Genomic DNA, 17,859 nt, shown 5'->3' with positions numbered 1-17,859 from the left:
TGTAATGCAATTAAAAAAACTAAAATGTCATACATTCTGAGTTCATTACAAATCAACTGAAATATTGCAAGCCTTTTATTATTTTAATATAGTTGATTATGGCTTACAGTTTAAGATTAAGATTCCCAGAATATTCAAATTTTTTGAGATAGGATATTTGAGTTTTCCTAAGCTGTAAACCGTGATCAGCAATATTAAAATAATAAAAGGCTTGCAATATTTCAGTTGATTTGTAATGAATCCAGAATGTATGACATTTTTGTTTTTGTAATTGCATTACAGAAAATCACAATATTCTAATTTTCTGAGAAAGTCCTGTATGTCATCAGGCCGCTCAGTTCATCATGGACCTCTCAAGTTCCCACCCGTCTTGCCGCTCACTCCATTCCTCGGGTCAAAACCTCCCTAAGATGCGTTTTAAAACTTGGGGGCACCCATTCTTCCAGGCTGCAGTCCGATGTTGTGGCACCAGGCTCCACCCCTGTGTGTTGCTGCTTCTGTTGATTCTTTTAAAAAGCAGCTGAAGACACTTTTAATCAGACGGATTTTCAGCTGACTGCGTTGAATGATTTCTATTTTGAATTATTATCATCACATTTGATCTATTTTGCTATTTTTTAAACTGCCTGTACAAAAAGAAGAACCAAGCAAAAAGAGGACTACTGCATGGATGATGATTTATCAGCAGCAACAGGATGCTGAACCCGAGCTAACGCAGCTTCCGTCTCTTAAACAACCACGTCTGAGACATTAATCTGTTTCAGAAAGGTCAAATTATTGGTATCGAGCCATGAAAAGATCTAAGGAGATGCTGAAAGCACTAAAACTGGGTTAAGAACTGTCCGATGCATTATTAAAACTGGGTAGTGGAGAGAACCATCATCTCCCAGGAAGAAATGTGGGAAAAAACTCCTAAATGATCGTGTTTAATGATCTCTTCAGAGTTTGGTGAAATCAAATCGTAAAAAAAAAGAACATGTTTAATAGTGGAAGGAAGAAAAATTTCCACATAAACATTGAAGGAACTCAAAGGACTGGGCTGTGAGCTGTGAGGGATTTCAGAATAAAAGCCTTCGGTTTACTAGAGAGCATAAAGATTAATGGAAGAAGGTCATGTCGGGTCAGCTGACCTCCTGAAGGTCCTGAACCGACCAGGGGCCGGATTCACAAAACATTCTTAAGAAAAAACATCTTCTTAAGTGTCATTTTTTTCTTGAGTTCAGTCTTAAGAAGAAAAAAGAGAAGAAGTCATATTCTCCAAAAAAGTATTTTCTCAACCTTCTTCTTAAGTTTCTTCTTAAGAAAAAAATTAAGAAAAAATGGTATTCTTGAAATAAAAGTTCTCAAATTTGTTCTTGACTTTTTTCTTAACTTTAAGACAACCTTGACCTGTCTTAAAATTTCTTCTGTGAAAATGTAAGCCTCTAATATCACCTTTTTCAACACATTTTAGACAAGTTTAGACTAGTAGGTCATAGTTTGAGGATATACTTTGTAATTAATTACACAGAGAGCCTGTTAACTGTTTGTTAGCATGTTAGTTAGCCTGGTAGTTAATTATTATTAATTTTCCCCAATAGTCATTTTTTTCGCACATTAATCTCATCCACCATAACCTTGAAAAGTTCCTGCATCTTTTTCTCCTTCTCCATGTTTAGTGAGTGACTGACGGTTAAGACCAAACTACCTGTATAAATGTTGTTTGTCGGCCCGTGCAATGCTATGACATATTTTAAGAAGTTCTTAAGTAGGAAAAATAAGAAATTCATAAGAAATGACAGTTCTTAAGACGGTTCTTAAGAAAATATTGAGGAATTTCACTTAAGAACTTTCTTATGAACTTCTTAATTTTATATCTTAAGACATTTCTTAAACTCGTTCTTAAAAACATATTGGTGAATCCGGCACCAGGTTCCTCCATCAGTGGTCGTGTTCTCCAGGACGATGGTGTCGGGCGGTTGGAGCGGGTCAGGGAGCATCAGACATCAGAACGTCAGACTTTGGGCAGCAGACCGATTAATCCAACTCTGGATGGAAGTAAATGTTGTGACATTGCAGAAGCTTAGCAGAGCGATTCCACAGCGAAAGTGTGCAAGTGTGGGGATTGTTTTTTTTATTTCATCAGTAAAGCGTTATGAGATCTTTATCAGACGAGTGCTGCATAAATAAAGCCGGATGAGTTTTACTCCTTTGTTGCTCGTTCCGTAGCAGAGAAGAAGAATCAACGGCAGATTAGCGGCAGCGAACGACGTCACTGAGGGTCAAGGTGAGCAAGTGCTTAGAAAGAAGAGTCGTCATTTATACGTGGAGCGTTGTTGGCTCCCCCTGATAACGTCCGGTGTTTGGTTTTTTTCTCGATGAGGAAAATACAGCCTGGATGCAACTTCAGAGGGGTGCGGACCTTCATAGCTCCACCTCTCACCACTGAGGGGATGTTCAGCAGAGGTGTCAAGTAACAAAGTACAAATACTTCGTTACCTTACTTAAGTAGAAATTTTGGTTATCTATACTTCACTGGAGTAATTATTTTTAGACGACTTTTTACTTTTACTCATTACATTTTCACACAATTATCTGTACTTTTTACTCCTTACATTTTAAAAACAGCCTTGTTACTCTGTTTCATTTCGGCCTTTAAAAAAAAACTATCCAGTTAAATTGCTCCATCCGGATAGAGTGAATTTGGTTGTGGTTGTTTCAGATGTTCTTGTCCAGTTTTGTTCTTACATCCGTTCCCTCAGATTCCTGCAACTAAACTTGGATGTACATTCCAATAAAGGTTAGGATAAATGATAACATGCCTCTGAAGTTTCACTTTTTGCACCATTACAATACTTATAGGCAACTAGTCATCATATCTTCTGCTCTCTGAAACACATGTTAATGCTCAATAGTACACATATATGCTTCTTTAATATATTTGCATTATACTAAGATACATTCATTTTCAATGGCTTTTGTCCTTAATGGCTTTTTCCCCCCTTACATTACTTTTACTTTTATACTTTAAGTAGTTTTGAAACCAGTACTTTTATACTTTTACTTGAGTAAAAAACTTGAGTTGATACTTCAACTTCTACAGGAGTATTTTTAAACTCTAGTATCTATACTTCTACCTGAGTAATGAATGTGAATACTTTTGACACCTCTGATGTTCGGGCCGACGGTTTCCACAAACACCTCCAACCAATATCCACAGCAGGTTCCAGCCAATCGTGTGTTCAAACAACACATAAGCAGAAGTTTCATGGCTGCTGCAAGTTTACAGTCAGATAATGTGCCTCGTTTGGAGCCTGATGTGTTCGGGTTTATAGTTTTTTTATCCACCGAAAAACTTCAGTGATATTATTCCCTTTGGAATCCATACTACTCCCTGACGTCTAAGTATTATCCAAAAATAAACCGAAGACTTGATTAAAGGATCGACTGTGATGCTGGTTTAAAAGAAAAAGGGAAACTGCATGAAAAGTTTCACGGCGGCAACTGCTACTCTGCGTGACCCCTGGCGGGTTCTCTGTTGCAAGCTAATCTGTATTTGGCCCAGTTGAAGATGTCGAGGGGTGCGGTGGAGGAGGTGGTGGAGGTGGAGGCGGTGGAGGAGGAGGTGGAGGCTTCCAAACGTGATCTTCTCAAAGGAAAGGTCACGGCCGGGCAAACCTCCAACCACAATCCCGCGCTGCACCATAAACACCTTCTGGAAAAGCACAGCTCGTCAAAGTGCAGGAACACCGAGATCTGACGTTGATTCATAAATACATTTATATACAGGACTGTCTCAGAAAATTAGAATATTGTGATAAAGTCCTTTATTTTCTGTAATGCAAAAATGTCATACATTCTGGATTCATTACAAATCAACTGAAATATTGCAAGCCTTTTATTATTTTAATATTGCTGATCATGGTTTACAGCTTAAGAAAACTGAAATATCCTATCTCAAAAAATTAGAATATTCTGGGAATTTTAATCTTAAACTGTAAACCATAATCAGCAATATTACAATAATAAAAGGCTTGCAATATTTCAGTTGATTTGTAATGAATCCAGAATGTATAACATTTTTGTTTTTTTAATTGCATTACAGAAAATAAAGAACTTTATCACAATATTCTAATTTTCTGAGACAGTCCTGTAAATGTCATATTTCTGCTTCGGAGCCGGCAGTTAAATGCAGCCTGCAGACCTCAAACAAATAACACCTTTATCAAAGTGTCATCTGATCCAGTTGCAGTTTGTGTCTCTGCCATCCGTGTGACATCACCGACGGATTACCTCCACGGCACCAGCCCCGGCTCTCCGGAGGTGATGCTTACCCCTTAAGTTGCGTCTCTCAATTTAGCTGATGTTAGCAAACAAATATAGGATTAAATTACTTAAAGGGGTTAAACCTTTTAAAGCTCCTGAGCATGGCTAAGAAGTGACCTTAACCACATGCCTGGCATTAATGTTATCAGCGGGAATTCCAGCGATGCCATATTTGATTTCACCCACCGCCTCACGCTGGAAACACAAGTGCTGCATCAAAGCGAGTATTTCTAAAAGCTCAAGGGCCCTTAAAGCTGCGAAACCAGGCGGCGGAGATTAAATTAAAACAAACGACTCTGCTTTAAGTTAATTATAGATCTTTTAACTTGTGCCAGTTTGTTTAGAAATGCAGAAAAGCTAAAGCTCAGTTAATATTTATAAAACATGTTTGACAGTAAGTTACATTAAATCAGTGCGATTAGATAACTTTTTTTTTTTTTTTTTTTTTAGTTAATTGCTTGATTTAGTTACTTTTGGAACTTAAAATTAAGAACAGTTAATTAGAAGATGAGCGGATGTTTTACTTAGCTCATTTGATTAAGTCATTTAGGAAGATCGCTCCGAAAAAGCATTTCCGCTGAGTAAAACTGGGATAAAATTAGACGCGCTCACAACAGCGTTCCCGGGCTTTTTGTGACCGTTATCTGGCTGAGATCTGAGATCAGTCTGGCTCGACACGCAACCCCATTCGATAACGTCTAATAATATCCTAATCAAGTTTGAACTAAAATAGAAACGGCGGAAAAAAATGTGACTCAACACTTGAGTCAAATGTCTGTTTCCTTATTTTTTTTATGCTGGTTTTATTTCCGTGTGGATGATGTTCAGCGGCTTTTCTTGAGCATAACCTGGCGTAACATTTACACCCGTCACACCTGACCTTTCCCTCCGGCGCGGCCTCCCCGGTCCGGCTCTCCCACCTCAGTGACCTCACTCACCCCGGGCAGAGTCAAGGCCTTATCAGACATGTTTATGAAGACGAGCCGGGGGGTCAAGGGCTCTGTTTGCCTCTGGTGACGGGAGAGGAAACAAGGGATAGGATTCCAGCAATAAATGAAAGACGAGAGCAGACTTGAAAGGCAGGGTTATCTGGTCTTCCGTGGAACAAATCGATCCCTTTGTGTTTTTGTGGGGTGAAAGGGTTCGTTGGCCGCAGTCCCAGCAGCGGTGCTGAGGCGGTGGCAGCATCTCGCCGGGGGAAGCTGCACGTCCCAATATCCAGTCTGCTTGTGCAATGTCTTCCCTGCAAGAGGGTGGTATTAAAAAATAAAAAAAAAATATATATATATGAAAAATAAATAAATGAGAATGAAGAGCTGGGTGGAGCTGAATCAGCTGTGTGGAGGGACTGCCTTCCCTTCAAAGTGGGACGATGCCGCCCTCTTGTGGAGTTTACGGGTACTGCAGTATGGAGCCAAATCAAGGCCAAAAGTTTTGCTAATTTGAAAATAAAATTTGAACCTGAAAATTCTTTTTTACAGTTTAAATTTTTTTTTTCGGTATCAGATCTTTTTTTCAGTTTCAGAACTTTTTATTTCAGTTTCAAATCTTTTTTTCAGTTTCAGATCTTTTTTTTTCAGTTTCACATCTTTTTTTTCAGTTTCAAATCTTTTTTTTTCAGTTTCACATCTTTTTTTTTTCAGTTTCACTTCTTTTTTTTCAGTTTCAAATCTTTTTTTTTTCAGTTTCAAATCTTTTTTTTTCAGTTTCAGACTTTTGGCCCCGATGTAGCGTGGGGCGCGTGGCATCTGAAACTGAAAAAAAAGATTTGAAACTGAAATAAAAAGTTCTGAACCTGAAAAAAAGATCTGATACCGAAAAAAAAAAAAAAATTGAAACTGTAAAAATGAATTTTCAGGTTCAAATTTTATTTTCAAATTAGCAAAACTTTTGGCCTTGATTTGGCTCCATACTGCAGCACATATTTGCTGCAATGGGGGAAAGAAAACTAAAAGTAAAATTACACCTTTGATAAATGAATAAGAGTCTTGTATCTTTTATTGCAGGAATTACACGGCAGGAGATGGAGGATAAATATAAACTCTTGCTGAAGTTTGTTTTGCTGTGGGTTTTTTTTTTATAATCACTGTTTTGCTGTCGAATCCTGGTATTGCTATCTGTACTTTTGGAACATTTTATAACAACCATGACTAACTAATAAGCACAATTATGAAAAATAATAAGGATTTCAATTAATGTGGAAGTCATTCCAATACATTAACTTTGGACAGGAACTTTTTACAAGAGATGCTCCAGGATCAACTGAATCTCTAAATTTTGAATGTTAGGAAATAACAAATCAAAAAAACATTGACTTGAGCCCGTTAAAGCATTTGAACCTGTGAAGAACTGCATGTGCTTGCAGCACTGACAAAACAACCCTTCCCTCTTAATGACAAGTACATCTCGCCCTAAATGAAATGGGATTTTCTTTTTCTTCTTTTTTTTAAACGGGAGCAGCCAAATACACAAGCACAGCTGCAAGTACATGTTAGTACAGTGTATATACATGTGCATTTCTTTGGGCTCAAAGATGAAGAAAAATTTGGTAAATCCCTAGTTGCACTGGTGTCATTCACACTCTTCTAGGATAAAGGTGAAGAAAACCTTTTTTTTTGTCTATTTCTTCACATTCATTTGCAACAACAGGTTTGTAACTATACATGCTTGCAGACATCACAACACACACTTTTATACACACTTGCACACACACATGCACACCTGTCTATGCTATCTCAGTGCTGTCATCTACGTTAACATGGAAACACTGTTTTTGGATACATGGAATTACTGATAAACTCAAGTCCAACATATTCTCAGAGCTCTTATAAATAAAAATTGGCTTAATAACACACAAAGTAATACAGTAATAACCTGAGGAGAGTATGTTTAACTATGTTAAAAGGGAATGCATTGTATTTACAACAAAGTGACAGCATATATATATATATATATGTGTCTGCGACGTTAAGGTGGTTTGGCGAACGACAAACGTGTGTAAGCAGTGGTCAGTCCCGTCCGAAACATTAGTAGGTTTAAACAGGTTACAAGGTGAGAAACTCTATAATAATGTGTAGTTATACGTTTGAATGACGTGGTACTGGAAGTGAAAGAGATTAAAAGGAGAACATGGAGGAAAAGGCAAACAAGTGAAATATCAATAGCACCTGACTCCCAACAAACGGCCCGAGTTTACCAGTTTCAGGGGCGTGAACTCAGTGCAGCAGTAAACTGGGCGCCATTCAGAGACGTGGTTGTGTTTCTACACGGAGCAAAGAGAAAATAACAAACGGCCACTTGGTCTCTGTGTTTTGGTTTGTAACGTTCAGTCTCTGGCTGCTCAGCGTCCCTCTCCTCTCACACATGCCGTGCAGAAATAGCACCATCCTCCGAGAACAGGAAGTAAAGCCAAGTCCAGGACGCAGATGTTTTCTTGATGCACGCTGAACTGAGGGACGCAGGGGGGGCTTGGGGGGGGTTTATGTCCTCTTCATGCACACCTGACAGCGGCTTATGTGAGTTTGGAGGCTGCCCGCTTTCAGCGTGGTGGGGATGGGTTTCCTGGAGGGAAGAAGAAGAATCGCAGGTCAGAGCATCGGTGGAGTGAAACAAAAGAGGATGTTCTGTTGTTTGGTTTTTAAATCTTACGTAAACATCTCGTCGTCCTCGATGGTGGCGAGCCAGAAGCTGTAGGAGTTGGCGTAGTAGTTGCAGGTTCCTCGGCCGTGACACTCGAAGAAGGGAGCGCTGCGGAACTCCTCCAGGCAGGAGCCGGGGGAGGCCAGAGCCTGGCCCGAACCCTCGGCGCCGGCGCTGGTGTGCTGCAAACCAAACCAGGCAACGCAAACCAATCAGCAACGTGTCTGTGACATCCATAAGGCGTTACAGCTGAATTTGATCTAATTTAAAGGAGCATGAGGCAGGATTGAGGCAGGATTTATGAAAAAAATTCGTATACGTTTTAAGTTTTCTAGTAATAATGTCAGATGAAGCGTTCCAAACCAAAAAGAATGAGCGCTCTAGCGCAGGGGTCGGCAACCCGCGGCTCTAGAGCCGCATGCGGCTCTTTAGCGCCTCCCTAGTGGCTCCTGGAGCTTTTTCTAAAAATGTTTGACCTTTTTTCTTTTTTTTTCTTCCTTTTTTTCCGTTTTTCCTTTTTTTCTTCTCTTGTTCTTTTTTCTCTTTTTTTTCCTTATTTTCTCTTTTTTTTCTTCTTTTTTTTCTTTTTTCCTTTTTTTCTCTTTTATTCTTCCTTTTTCCTTTCCTTTTTAATTTCGTCATTTTGACTTTTTTCTCCAAATTTTGACTTTTTCCTTGAGATTTCGACTTTTTTCTCGACATTTCGACTTTTTTCTCATCATTTTGATTTTTTTCACAAAATTTGACTATTTCCTTGAAATTTCGACTTTTTTCTCGAAATTTTGACTTTTTTCTCAAAGTGCATAATGAAAAAAAAATATTCCCCCAGTTCTAACTAATATAGAAACATGCAGCATGTGTTGTCTTCATTTTAAGTCTTTTTTTGTTTTTGGTCCAATATGGCTCTTTCAACATTTTGGGTTGCCGACCCCTGCTCTAGCGTATCTCTCCGTTGCCTTGAACAGGCTGTGTGCTGCAAAATGTGCTGCAATTGTGACCGGAATTTCCCTTGCTGTCCTGCGGATGTGACGTCACATGACGCTGCATGCGCGTTCTCCCCGTTCTCCCGTGCCGGCTTCACTGTTGGCTGCAGTACCCCCGACGGCCTTCGTGGCGAAGGGTGGCGCTAGAGAGTCTCATTTCTTATTCTTGCCTCATGCTCCTTTAAGTTAAAAAATTATAACATTTCTTTTTTCTATGTTATTTTACAAGTTACACAAAGTAGAAAACTTTTAGCACACCGGATATGCAGAAAGGTGCGTCGGAGGAGGAAAGCTGCAGCCAATTAAAAAAAAAAACTCCCGCACACCTTCTCCTCACCGTACTCTTGTTTATTGGGCCAACGTTTCGGTCATAGACCTTTTTCAAGGCATCAAAACTAGTTACACAAGTTACACAAAAAAATAACACGCTCAGAACCACCGACGTGTCTCCATACTGTTTTTAAATGCTGCTAAATCTATTTTGCTACTATGTATGTTTTATGTTTGTTCCCTTGTTTGATTGTATTGTTTGACTGATTTGACTGATTTTGTTTTTATGTTTTCTGGGGGGGCTGCGGGTGGAAACTAGCATTTCTGCTAAAATCTGATGTATTTTCAGTGCTTATAATGTAGTGTTCATTTATATGCATTGTCCCATCTAAATAAACTGATTTGATTTTATTTTAGCTTCCGACTGCTGCTCTGGACGACTCTGAGAGAGACACGCCTGCACTGAGACCTTTGGTGTATTTTTTTTTTTTTGTCTTTTTTGGAAAAAAAAAAGAAAAAAAGGTAGAAAAAAAATAAATAAAAAGCTTTTGTGGTTTTAATGGTGCATGGAAATCAGAACTCCTGATGGAAAACGGAGAAGAAAAGCCAAAAAGAAATCAGAGCAAGAAGTCTGACTTAAGTCATAAACTTTGACTGCTGTTTCTTAATTAATTATCTAAAACTACTCCTTACCTTTGTACGTACAGATGTAGTGTTTCATTTGTTATTCACATTCACCCTAAAACCCCACACGAGCTTGATTAGCTAGTATTAGTGCTGAATGCTCGTGTACCACCTGTGTTTCATCTGTATTTACTTCGGCATCTATGTTTTACAAACCTGATACCCAGAAGTGCCTTTTAGGAAACATCTACCTTTGAATATCGGGTTAATCGGGTCTGATCGTCTAGATTTCACTCAGTGCGGTTACGTGCACATCTAATTCAAGCTATTGGCAACAATCCAGCTAAGGATTAAACTGGGGTTTCCCACAAATCCCAGTATACAGGGCTGTCACAGAAAATTAGAATATTGTGATAAAGTCCTTTATTTTCTGTAATGCAATAATGTCATACATTCTGGATTCATTACAAATCAACTGAAATATTGCAAGCCTTTTATTATTTTAATATTGCTGATCATGGCTTACAGCTTAAGAAAACTCAAATATCCTATCTCAAAAAATTTCAATATTCTGTGAATCTTAATCTTAAACTGTAATCCATAATCAGCAATATTAAAATAATAAAAGGCTTGCAATATTTCAGTTGATTCGTAATGAATCCAGAATGTATGACATTTTTGTTTTTTTAAATTGCATTACAGAAAATAACGAACTTTATCACAATATTCTAATTTTCTGAAACAGTCTTGTACATGCACAAGAAGAAAATCGATTATTGACTCTGCGACGCTAGGTGGCGCCACATGCACTTTTGCATTGGTGTACTGTGTTGATATTCTAGTTTTCGTGGTGTCGTCACTTCCAGAAGGGGGGGTCCCGGGGCGGTCAGTAGCTCGGCTAAGCGTGGGTTGGTATACATGCAGGAATAACTTGTATTAGGATGCATTATCTGGCACTAAAAGCTCGATCTCAAGAGCTTCAGTTTGGTTTGACTACAGCCCGGCTAAGGTGTATACATGGCAGTTAAAATTTAAATATCGGTCAGATTAAGGCAACAAGACGTCACAATTTTGACTAGCGACGATCAGCCTGTGTTCAAGTTTTCTTGGTAACAGTTAACGTGGCTGTCACAGCACTGTCGCTCTTCTGCTGCTCCGAAAATCTTGTTTCACGAGTCTCTGAGTGAAGCTCAACGTTGATTCATTTCTGGGTTTTTTTTTTGTTTTTTTTTTACCTTGTCTGCACACATATTAATGGTTAATACCATCATTTCTGTGTTTTTATCAGCTAAGACTGCGCTACGTGTGATGGATGTAGGCTAAAGTCGTGATGTGACATTACGCTATGTCCTACTTCAAACGTAATTATGCCGCCAACGAGGCAGAACATTTTTTTCAGACTGATCAGCTTTTGCTTTTTCAGAGATCATTGCTGATGTCTTCCCTGCTTGGCAGTTTATTAAACACAGTGTTCCAGACCAGGAAACAACCAGTCTGCTCTCATGGAGGTGCTCACCATGACGAAGGAGTAGCCGATCCACAGCGAGTCCCAGCCGTGAGGGCAGGCCGGGATCATGATGGTCTGGCTGTGCACGGCGATCACCATGGCCGGCGCCTCACACACGGAGCACCTGCAGAGACGGGGGAGACCAGGGGAGGAGGTGAGGAGGTGAGGAGGAGGTGAGGAGGTGAAGAGGTAGGGTTGCCACCTTTCAGAAATAGAAATAAGGGACGCCCTGATTTCAGCAGAGCAGGAGCCAAAAAAAAGCCCCAAAACTTCTAAACTGAATAAAAATGTGTTTATTTTATATGAAAAAACCAAATGCTTTTATTTAAAGTTTAAAGTGCTTTAATAGCATTGAACTTTCATGACTGTAGAGACAGACAACCATACTAGCAACTGAAATAGCCTCCTATGCTACGTACGTCCACATCCGCCAAGATGTATAATATAGCCTACAGGTGAAGAATATGGTGTAAAAGTTAATTTATTTCAATAATTCAACTAGAATATGGTGTAAAAGTTAATTTATTTCAATAATTCAACTAGAATATGGTGTAAAAGTTAATTTTATTTCAATAATTCAACTAGAATATGGTGTAAAAGTTAATTTTATTTCAATAATTCAACTAGAATATGGTGTAAAAGTTAATTTATTTCAATAATTCAACTAGAATATTGTGTAAAAGTTAATTTTATTTCAATAATTAAACTAGAATATGGTGTAAAAGTTAATTTATTTCAATAATTCAACTAGAATATGGTGTAAAGGTTAATTTATTTCAATAATTCAACTAGAATATGGTGTAAAAGTTAATTTATTTCAATAATTCAACTAGAATATGGTGTAAAAGTTAATTTTATTTCAATAATTAAACTAGAATATGGTGTAAAAGTTAATTTTATTTCAATAATTAAACTAGAATATGGTGTAAAAGTTAATTTATTTCAATAATTCAACTAGAATATGGTGTAAAAGTTAATTTATTTCAATAATTCAACTAGAATATGGTGTAAAAGTTAATTTATTTCAATAATTCAACTTAAAAGGTGAAACTAATATATTATCTAGCAAAGCAAGATATGTTAAACCTTTATTTGTTATAATTTTAATGATGGAATTGTTTATTGATTTCATAAAATATTCTCTAATTTATTTTTTATTTGGGGTTTTCATAAACTGTGAGCCATAATCATCAAAATTATAACAAATAAAGGCTTGAAATATTTCACTTTGAATATAGTGGGGAAATAATATATTTGTTTCACCTTTAGTTACATTTACTACGAATGACGTTTTGCAATATATTCAAATGTTCCGACCTTCACCTGTATATTAAGACATCAATAAATAAGAGCATAATATATGTCCGTATTGGTTCAATACGGAACGCAACTTTTAATTCCCAATTCCCAAGCCCTACCTGGAGGTGAAGCCCGAGTTCTCCCCGCTGTCTGGCACACACATATAAAGATCTGGGCACAGACGCAGCAGGTCCAGTTGTCCCGCCACAAAGATTTTGCTGGCCTTAATGTTTCCTGTGTTTTATCTTGTTCATTATTGATAAATTTAGTGTTGATGTGTGTGTGACAGACGTGTGTATGGGGCGTTAATGAAAATACGGGACAAATCGCATCCCGTATTAGTTCAATAAGGGACGCAACATTTTTTTCTGAAATAAAGGAGAATTCCGTATTTTACGGGACGGGTGGCAACCCTATGAGGAGGTGTCCCAGGGGCCCGAGGCGCCAGGCCGCAGCCGGAAACCCACCTGCTGATGAAGGGCTTGATGCTCTCCCCCGTGATGGGGGCCATGCTCATGGGCATGGGCTCCGGGGAAGTCAGCCAGTACGAGTAGTCGTTGCGGGAGGCGAAGTTGCACACGTTGTTGATGTTGCAGAATAGGAAGGGCATAGGGCTGAACTTCCTGAGACAGCTGCCGGCCGTACCTGAAACACAGCAAAGGGACTCGTAACTCATCACCCCTTTTCATGCTCGTCTCTTCCGTGGTGTCTCTCGCTTGTCGGCTCACCTAAGTCCTGTCCATGAGAGCGCTCGTTGCCCTGCACGTACAGCAGCGAGTAGCCGTCGTATATGAGCCGGGTCCCTTCGGGGCAGTAGGGAACCTCCACCGTCTGGCTGTGGCGCGTCACCAGGAAACCGTGCTCCATGGAGGAGGGGCCTGGTGGACCCACTTGACCTGGAACACCGTCGGGTCCCGGGGGGCCAGGATGTCCTCTCGGTCCTGAGGACATGGAGTAATCCGTTGCACCAGTTAGCCATTGTGTCTGTGACTACGTTTACATGCAGTCAAAATTCGGGTTAAGGTCAATATTCCGGTTACTGAAACATTCGGAATAATCTATTTCCATGCGTGGGCCAACAGGGTTATCCCTGTATACATGGTAATTAATCATTTGGGATATCTGGTCTGGCGTTCGTACAAATCCTGCTTCGCACAACTTTTTTCACTCACCTTTTTGTAAATCTCGCTATCGTGGTCCTTTCTACCGTCTACAAATGACAAAATGTTCATATCTTTCATTACATTTATGAAGTGATTAGTCTCCTCCTGGTCTTGCGTTTCGCCATGTTTATAGGTATTTCCTGGACTCAAAAGACCAAGGTTGCATCCGAAATCGCATACTTCCACCCTAATGAGTATGCAAAATGAGTGTGCGAGATTTTTAAGTGCGTCCGAAACATTAGAACGTACTCAATAGTATGTACTATTCATACTCATTCCGGAGATTTTTTTGAGTGTGGATTGATGGACACTAGCCGAGCAGAAACTTCCCACAATGCAATGCAGCGGCGTTTGGTTGCTAAGTGATACGTATATGTCATAAGTATAAGTATATATGTATTAAGTATAATAATATTATTACATAACATTAATATTATAATATTTGTATATAATAATATTATATAATATCATCTTGTTTCGGCCAGGATAAACAGGAAATAGCAGAGCGGTGCTGCTACTGCTGCTGTGGCCGTAGGGAGGAAGTGACGTGTGCGCTCTTAATAGTACGTCCGAATTAATGCACACTACTCATATTTACTCAAAAGTGTGCCAAATTTAAGTATACTTTTTAGTATATACTTTTTAGTACGGGATTTCGGACGCACCCAACGATTCCTTGCGAAAAGAACATGCGCAGAAAACAAATTCATGTTCCTTTTGATGGGGAAATCCCGTTAGGCTTTACATGACCAAATATTCGGGTTATAAAAGGAGTAACCCAGGGGTTATATTCGGGTTTTTAAAAACCAGAATATGAGTAAATTCCGGTTATTCAAAGGGGTTATTGGTGTGCATGGCCGTGCGCAACCGGGTTATTGTTAATATTCCAGTTAGAAAAGGGTTGACTGCATGTAAACGCAGTCAATGTCTCTCCTTTCTCTGTTCTTCATTCTATCTGTCTGTTTTCTCTTTTTCTGCTCTGCCCAGCTGGCCTCCGGCAGGAGAGTCCCCCCTTATGATCCACGTCCTGCTCAAGGTTTCTTCCTCTTAAAGGGGCGTTTTTCTTGCCACTGTTTGGCTTAAGGTTTTTCTCCCACTAGGGGAGTTTTTACCTGCCATTGTTTATGTAATAATTGCTCGGGGGTTTATGTTCTGGTCTCTGGAAAGATCCTAGAGACAAGTTCTGTTGTAATAGACGCTGTATAAATAAAATTGAATTGAATTGAATTGAATTAATCCACACGTTGAGCAGGTGAACGCACAACAAAGACAAAGACAAGCCTCGTCATCCCCGGCAGCTTTTACCTTCCGGCCCCGTCAGACCGGGCTCTCCTTTGGCTCCCGACTGACCGTGGTATCCAGGGAGACCTTCTTCACCTTTAGGCCCTGAAATACCGCTCACACCTGAGGGAAAACCATGATAGTCATTAAAAACGATTCACGAGGGTGAAAGTGTAAAGTAAGGTGTTGCAAAACCAAACCTCACCTTGTTGTCCCTTCAGTCCGGGGAACCCCGACGGGCCTTGAGGTCCCGTGAAACCTTGAGTTCCAGGGAAGCCGATATCTCCCTTGACCATCTGCCGGGGGCCGGGGGGACCAGGGGGACCGTCAGTGCCTGATAGGAACAGTTTCATCAGAACATACCGAGATATAAAAACACAATTTTCAGCGGCTTATGAATGCATTAATTACCTTTTTCTCCGGGGAATCCTCTGTCTCCAACTTCTCCTTTGAATCCACCGTCCCCGAAGTCTCCTTTTGGACCTAGAGTTGGCATGAGGGGATGGGATATTTTAATACTTCAACTACATCAAGCTGCTTTTATCACCCTTTTAAAGTTTAATATCTACATTCTGACAAGTGAAACTAACCAGAGACGTTTTTTCTAGTAAAATATCAGTTTGAATGTCATTTGAAGGAATATTTGATTATTTCGAGGAAGTATCGTGTAGCTCTCTTGTGTATCAGCAACAAGAGCTACAAGAGTTTTTTTGTGCTGGTCTGCACATCACTTACATGAAATAACCTGTAAAGTTCTGCAGCGGTTTTCAGACGGTGCTCATATGGACTCACCTGGGAAGCCAGGAACGCCCTGTAATCCTCGCTCTCCCTTCTGCCCGTCGATACCTGGAAGGCCGGATTGTCCCTGGCAACACACACACACAATAACAGAGGAACAAGCGTGTGAGCGCGCACGTAAACCTGTTCTGCAGCATTAAAAGACTCATCGGCAAAGCAAAGACGACGACATGAAGAGCCGTCTCACGACATACAGGCATCCCAGGAGCTCCGAAGTCGCCCTTTCGTCCCGTCTCCCCCTGGAAACCGGGGAGACCCTGGTCACCTTTGTCTCCCTTCAGACCGTCTCGACCCGACAGGCCACCCGGACCCGGTTCTCCTCGGACACCTGGGTTCAACACACAGGCAGGTTTAAAACCTTTCCCACTAGCTGAACTTCGTCCGTGATCGGAGCTCACGTCATGTACGGCACCGTACCTGCTTGGCCCGGAGGTCCCGTATCTCCCCTCTCTCCTTTGGGGCCTTCCATCGCGACACCTTGGAGACCTTGCTCTCCGGTCTCTCCCTGGACTCCCTGCTGGCCTGGAAGTCCCTTGTCCCCTTTGATCCCAGGGACACCTGGGTGGCCGGGGGTGCCGGGGAAACCAGGACTACCTTTGTCACCTGCAGGAGAAAACAGGAAGTCACATCATTTGATTTCATTTGATTTGAAGATTTTATTTCAAACATGCATGATACAAAAAGAGTAAAAGTAAAAAAATAGAATACAAATATATAGATCCACCAACATGCTCAAAACGGAGTAGGAATGAAGTAACCACTTATCGAGTCCTACCCCTGAATCTTACATACATTCTTACATCTAACATTCTTATATATAACAAGACGAGTTTCAATAACTGTTCAATACATTGATATAATACTCAATTAAAAGTCACTTTTGTACAGACTCACCCGGCACTTTAAAACCTCATTTTGTACATTTCTGGTCTACATTTTATTTTATTGTTTATACATTTTATTTTATCTCTTATATATTTGTTTTTATAATTGTATTGTGTTGCACCAATCACCATAACAAATTCCTCGTGTGAAAACTTGGCAATAAACCCTTTTCTGATTCTGATTCTGATTCTGATTATATGTATATATAAATATAGTCAAAATCAAAGCAAATCAAGGCAAACAAAAGAAAACAAAACAAACGCCCAGCATTAAGTTGTGCTACTATGTATCTATGTACTAATAGAAGTAATTATAATGCATGGTATTACATTATCATTACTTTACTATAATACTACAATATAATAGAGAACAATAGACAGCAATGGTATAACAATATACTTGAATAACTATATAAGAGTAGATATGCTCTATATACACTGGTTCATATATTTACCTCCAATTATATACATAAAAATTACTATAAATCTATATATCGACATATCTACATATAAATCGGTATATATTAATAGAGATATAGATATATAAATAATATATTTTTTTCAGGCTGTTCCACAGTGTCACTCCATAGGTCGACATACAGAAGCTCTTCAGTGTCTGTTGAGAACTTTAAAATTAAACTGACCCTGAGGTTGTAGCCTCCCTCTTTTAAAAAAAAATCATGAAACACTGTCTGCTGATTGATTGATTGATTGATTATTGATGGACAGATTCCTACCTTTGACACCGAGATCTCCAGGTGGCCCAGTGAAACCCTGACCAGATAAACCTACAGAGGAGAAAGCAGATCAGAGGTTTGACCTTGAACTCTCCGAGGACCCCTGGTGGTACATGAATGCATGCGCCTCATCCCGCGCATTCCTAACTCCTCGTTTACCGACCTGGGTCTCCTCTCTCCCCCGTAGATCCAGGAATACCGTCCACACCCGCCTCCCCCTTCTCTCCACGGGGTCCCGGGGGTCCCTGCAGGCCACCTTCACCTGCAGAACAAGGTTAATACCAGTTGTTCTCGGGTCAGAGTCACAACCTCACCCCACCGGTAGGGATGGCCGGTATGGACAAGAAAATGTATCATGATAATTTCTGG

The 17,859-nt window shown here is 39.9% G+C and overlaps 1 protein-coding gene across 1 annotated transcript in view; it reads right to left on the bottom strand.

The window, feature by feature from the left end:
• Positions 1 to 6,285: 6,285 nt before the first annotated feature.
• The window catches only part of col4a1 (collagen, type IV, alpha 1), a 76,255-nt gene continuing 64,681 nt past the window's right edge, over positions 6,286 to 17,859 (bottom strand). Inside the window, exons 40-52 of the mRNA XM_061723352.1 lie at positions 17,654 to 17,752; positions 17,491 to 17,541; positions 16,287 to 16,472; positions 16,064 to 16,197; positions 15,864 to 15,936; positions 15,483 to 15,554; positions 15,277 to 15,405; positions 15,096 to 15,194; positions 13,356 to 13,568; positions 13,095 to 13,272; positions 11,338 to 11,452; positions 7,954 to 8,126; positions 6,286 to 7,866 (exon numbers count right to left, since the gene is read on the bottom strand). Coding sequence (XP_061579336.1) covers positions 7,785 to 7,866; positions 7,954 to 8,126; positions 11,338 to 11,452; positions 13,095 to 13,272; positions 13,356 to 13,568; positions 15,096 to 15,194; positions 15,277 to 15,405; positions 15,483 to 15,554; positions 15,864 to 15,936; positions 16,064 to 16,197; positions 16,287 to 16,472; positions 17,491 to 17,541; positions 17,654 to 17,752 — 1,604 coding nt within the window. The 3' untranslated portion in view covers positions 6,286 to 7,784. The remainder of the gene's footprint in view (positions 7,867 to 7,953; positions 8,127 to 11,337; positions 11,453 to 13,094; positions 13,273 to 13,355; positions 13,569 to 15,095; positions 15,195 to 15,276; positions 15,406 to 15,482; positions 15,555 to 15,863; positions 15,937 to 16,063; positions 16,198 to 16,286; positions 16,473 to 17,490; positions 17,542 to 17,653; positions 17,753 to 17,859) is intronic.

Source organism: Cololabis saira, chromosome 6 (genome assembly GCF_033807715.1).
Source record: "Cololabis saira isolate AMF1-May2022 chromosome 6, fColSai1.1, whole genome shotgun sequence".
In the NCBI taxonomy this organism is placed as follows: Eukaryota; Metazoa; Chordata; class Actinopteri; order Beloniformes; family Belonidae; genus Cololabis; species Cololabis saira.
Note: the sequence above shows the minus strand (reverse complement) of the source record. Positions and strands in the feature narration are given on the sequence as shown.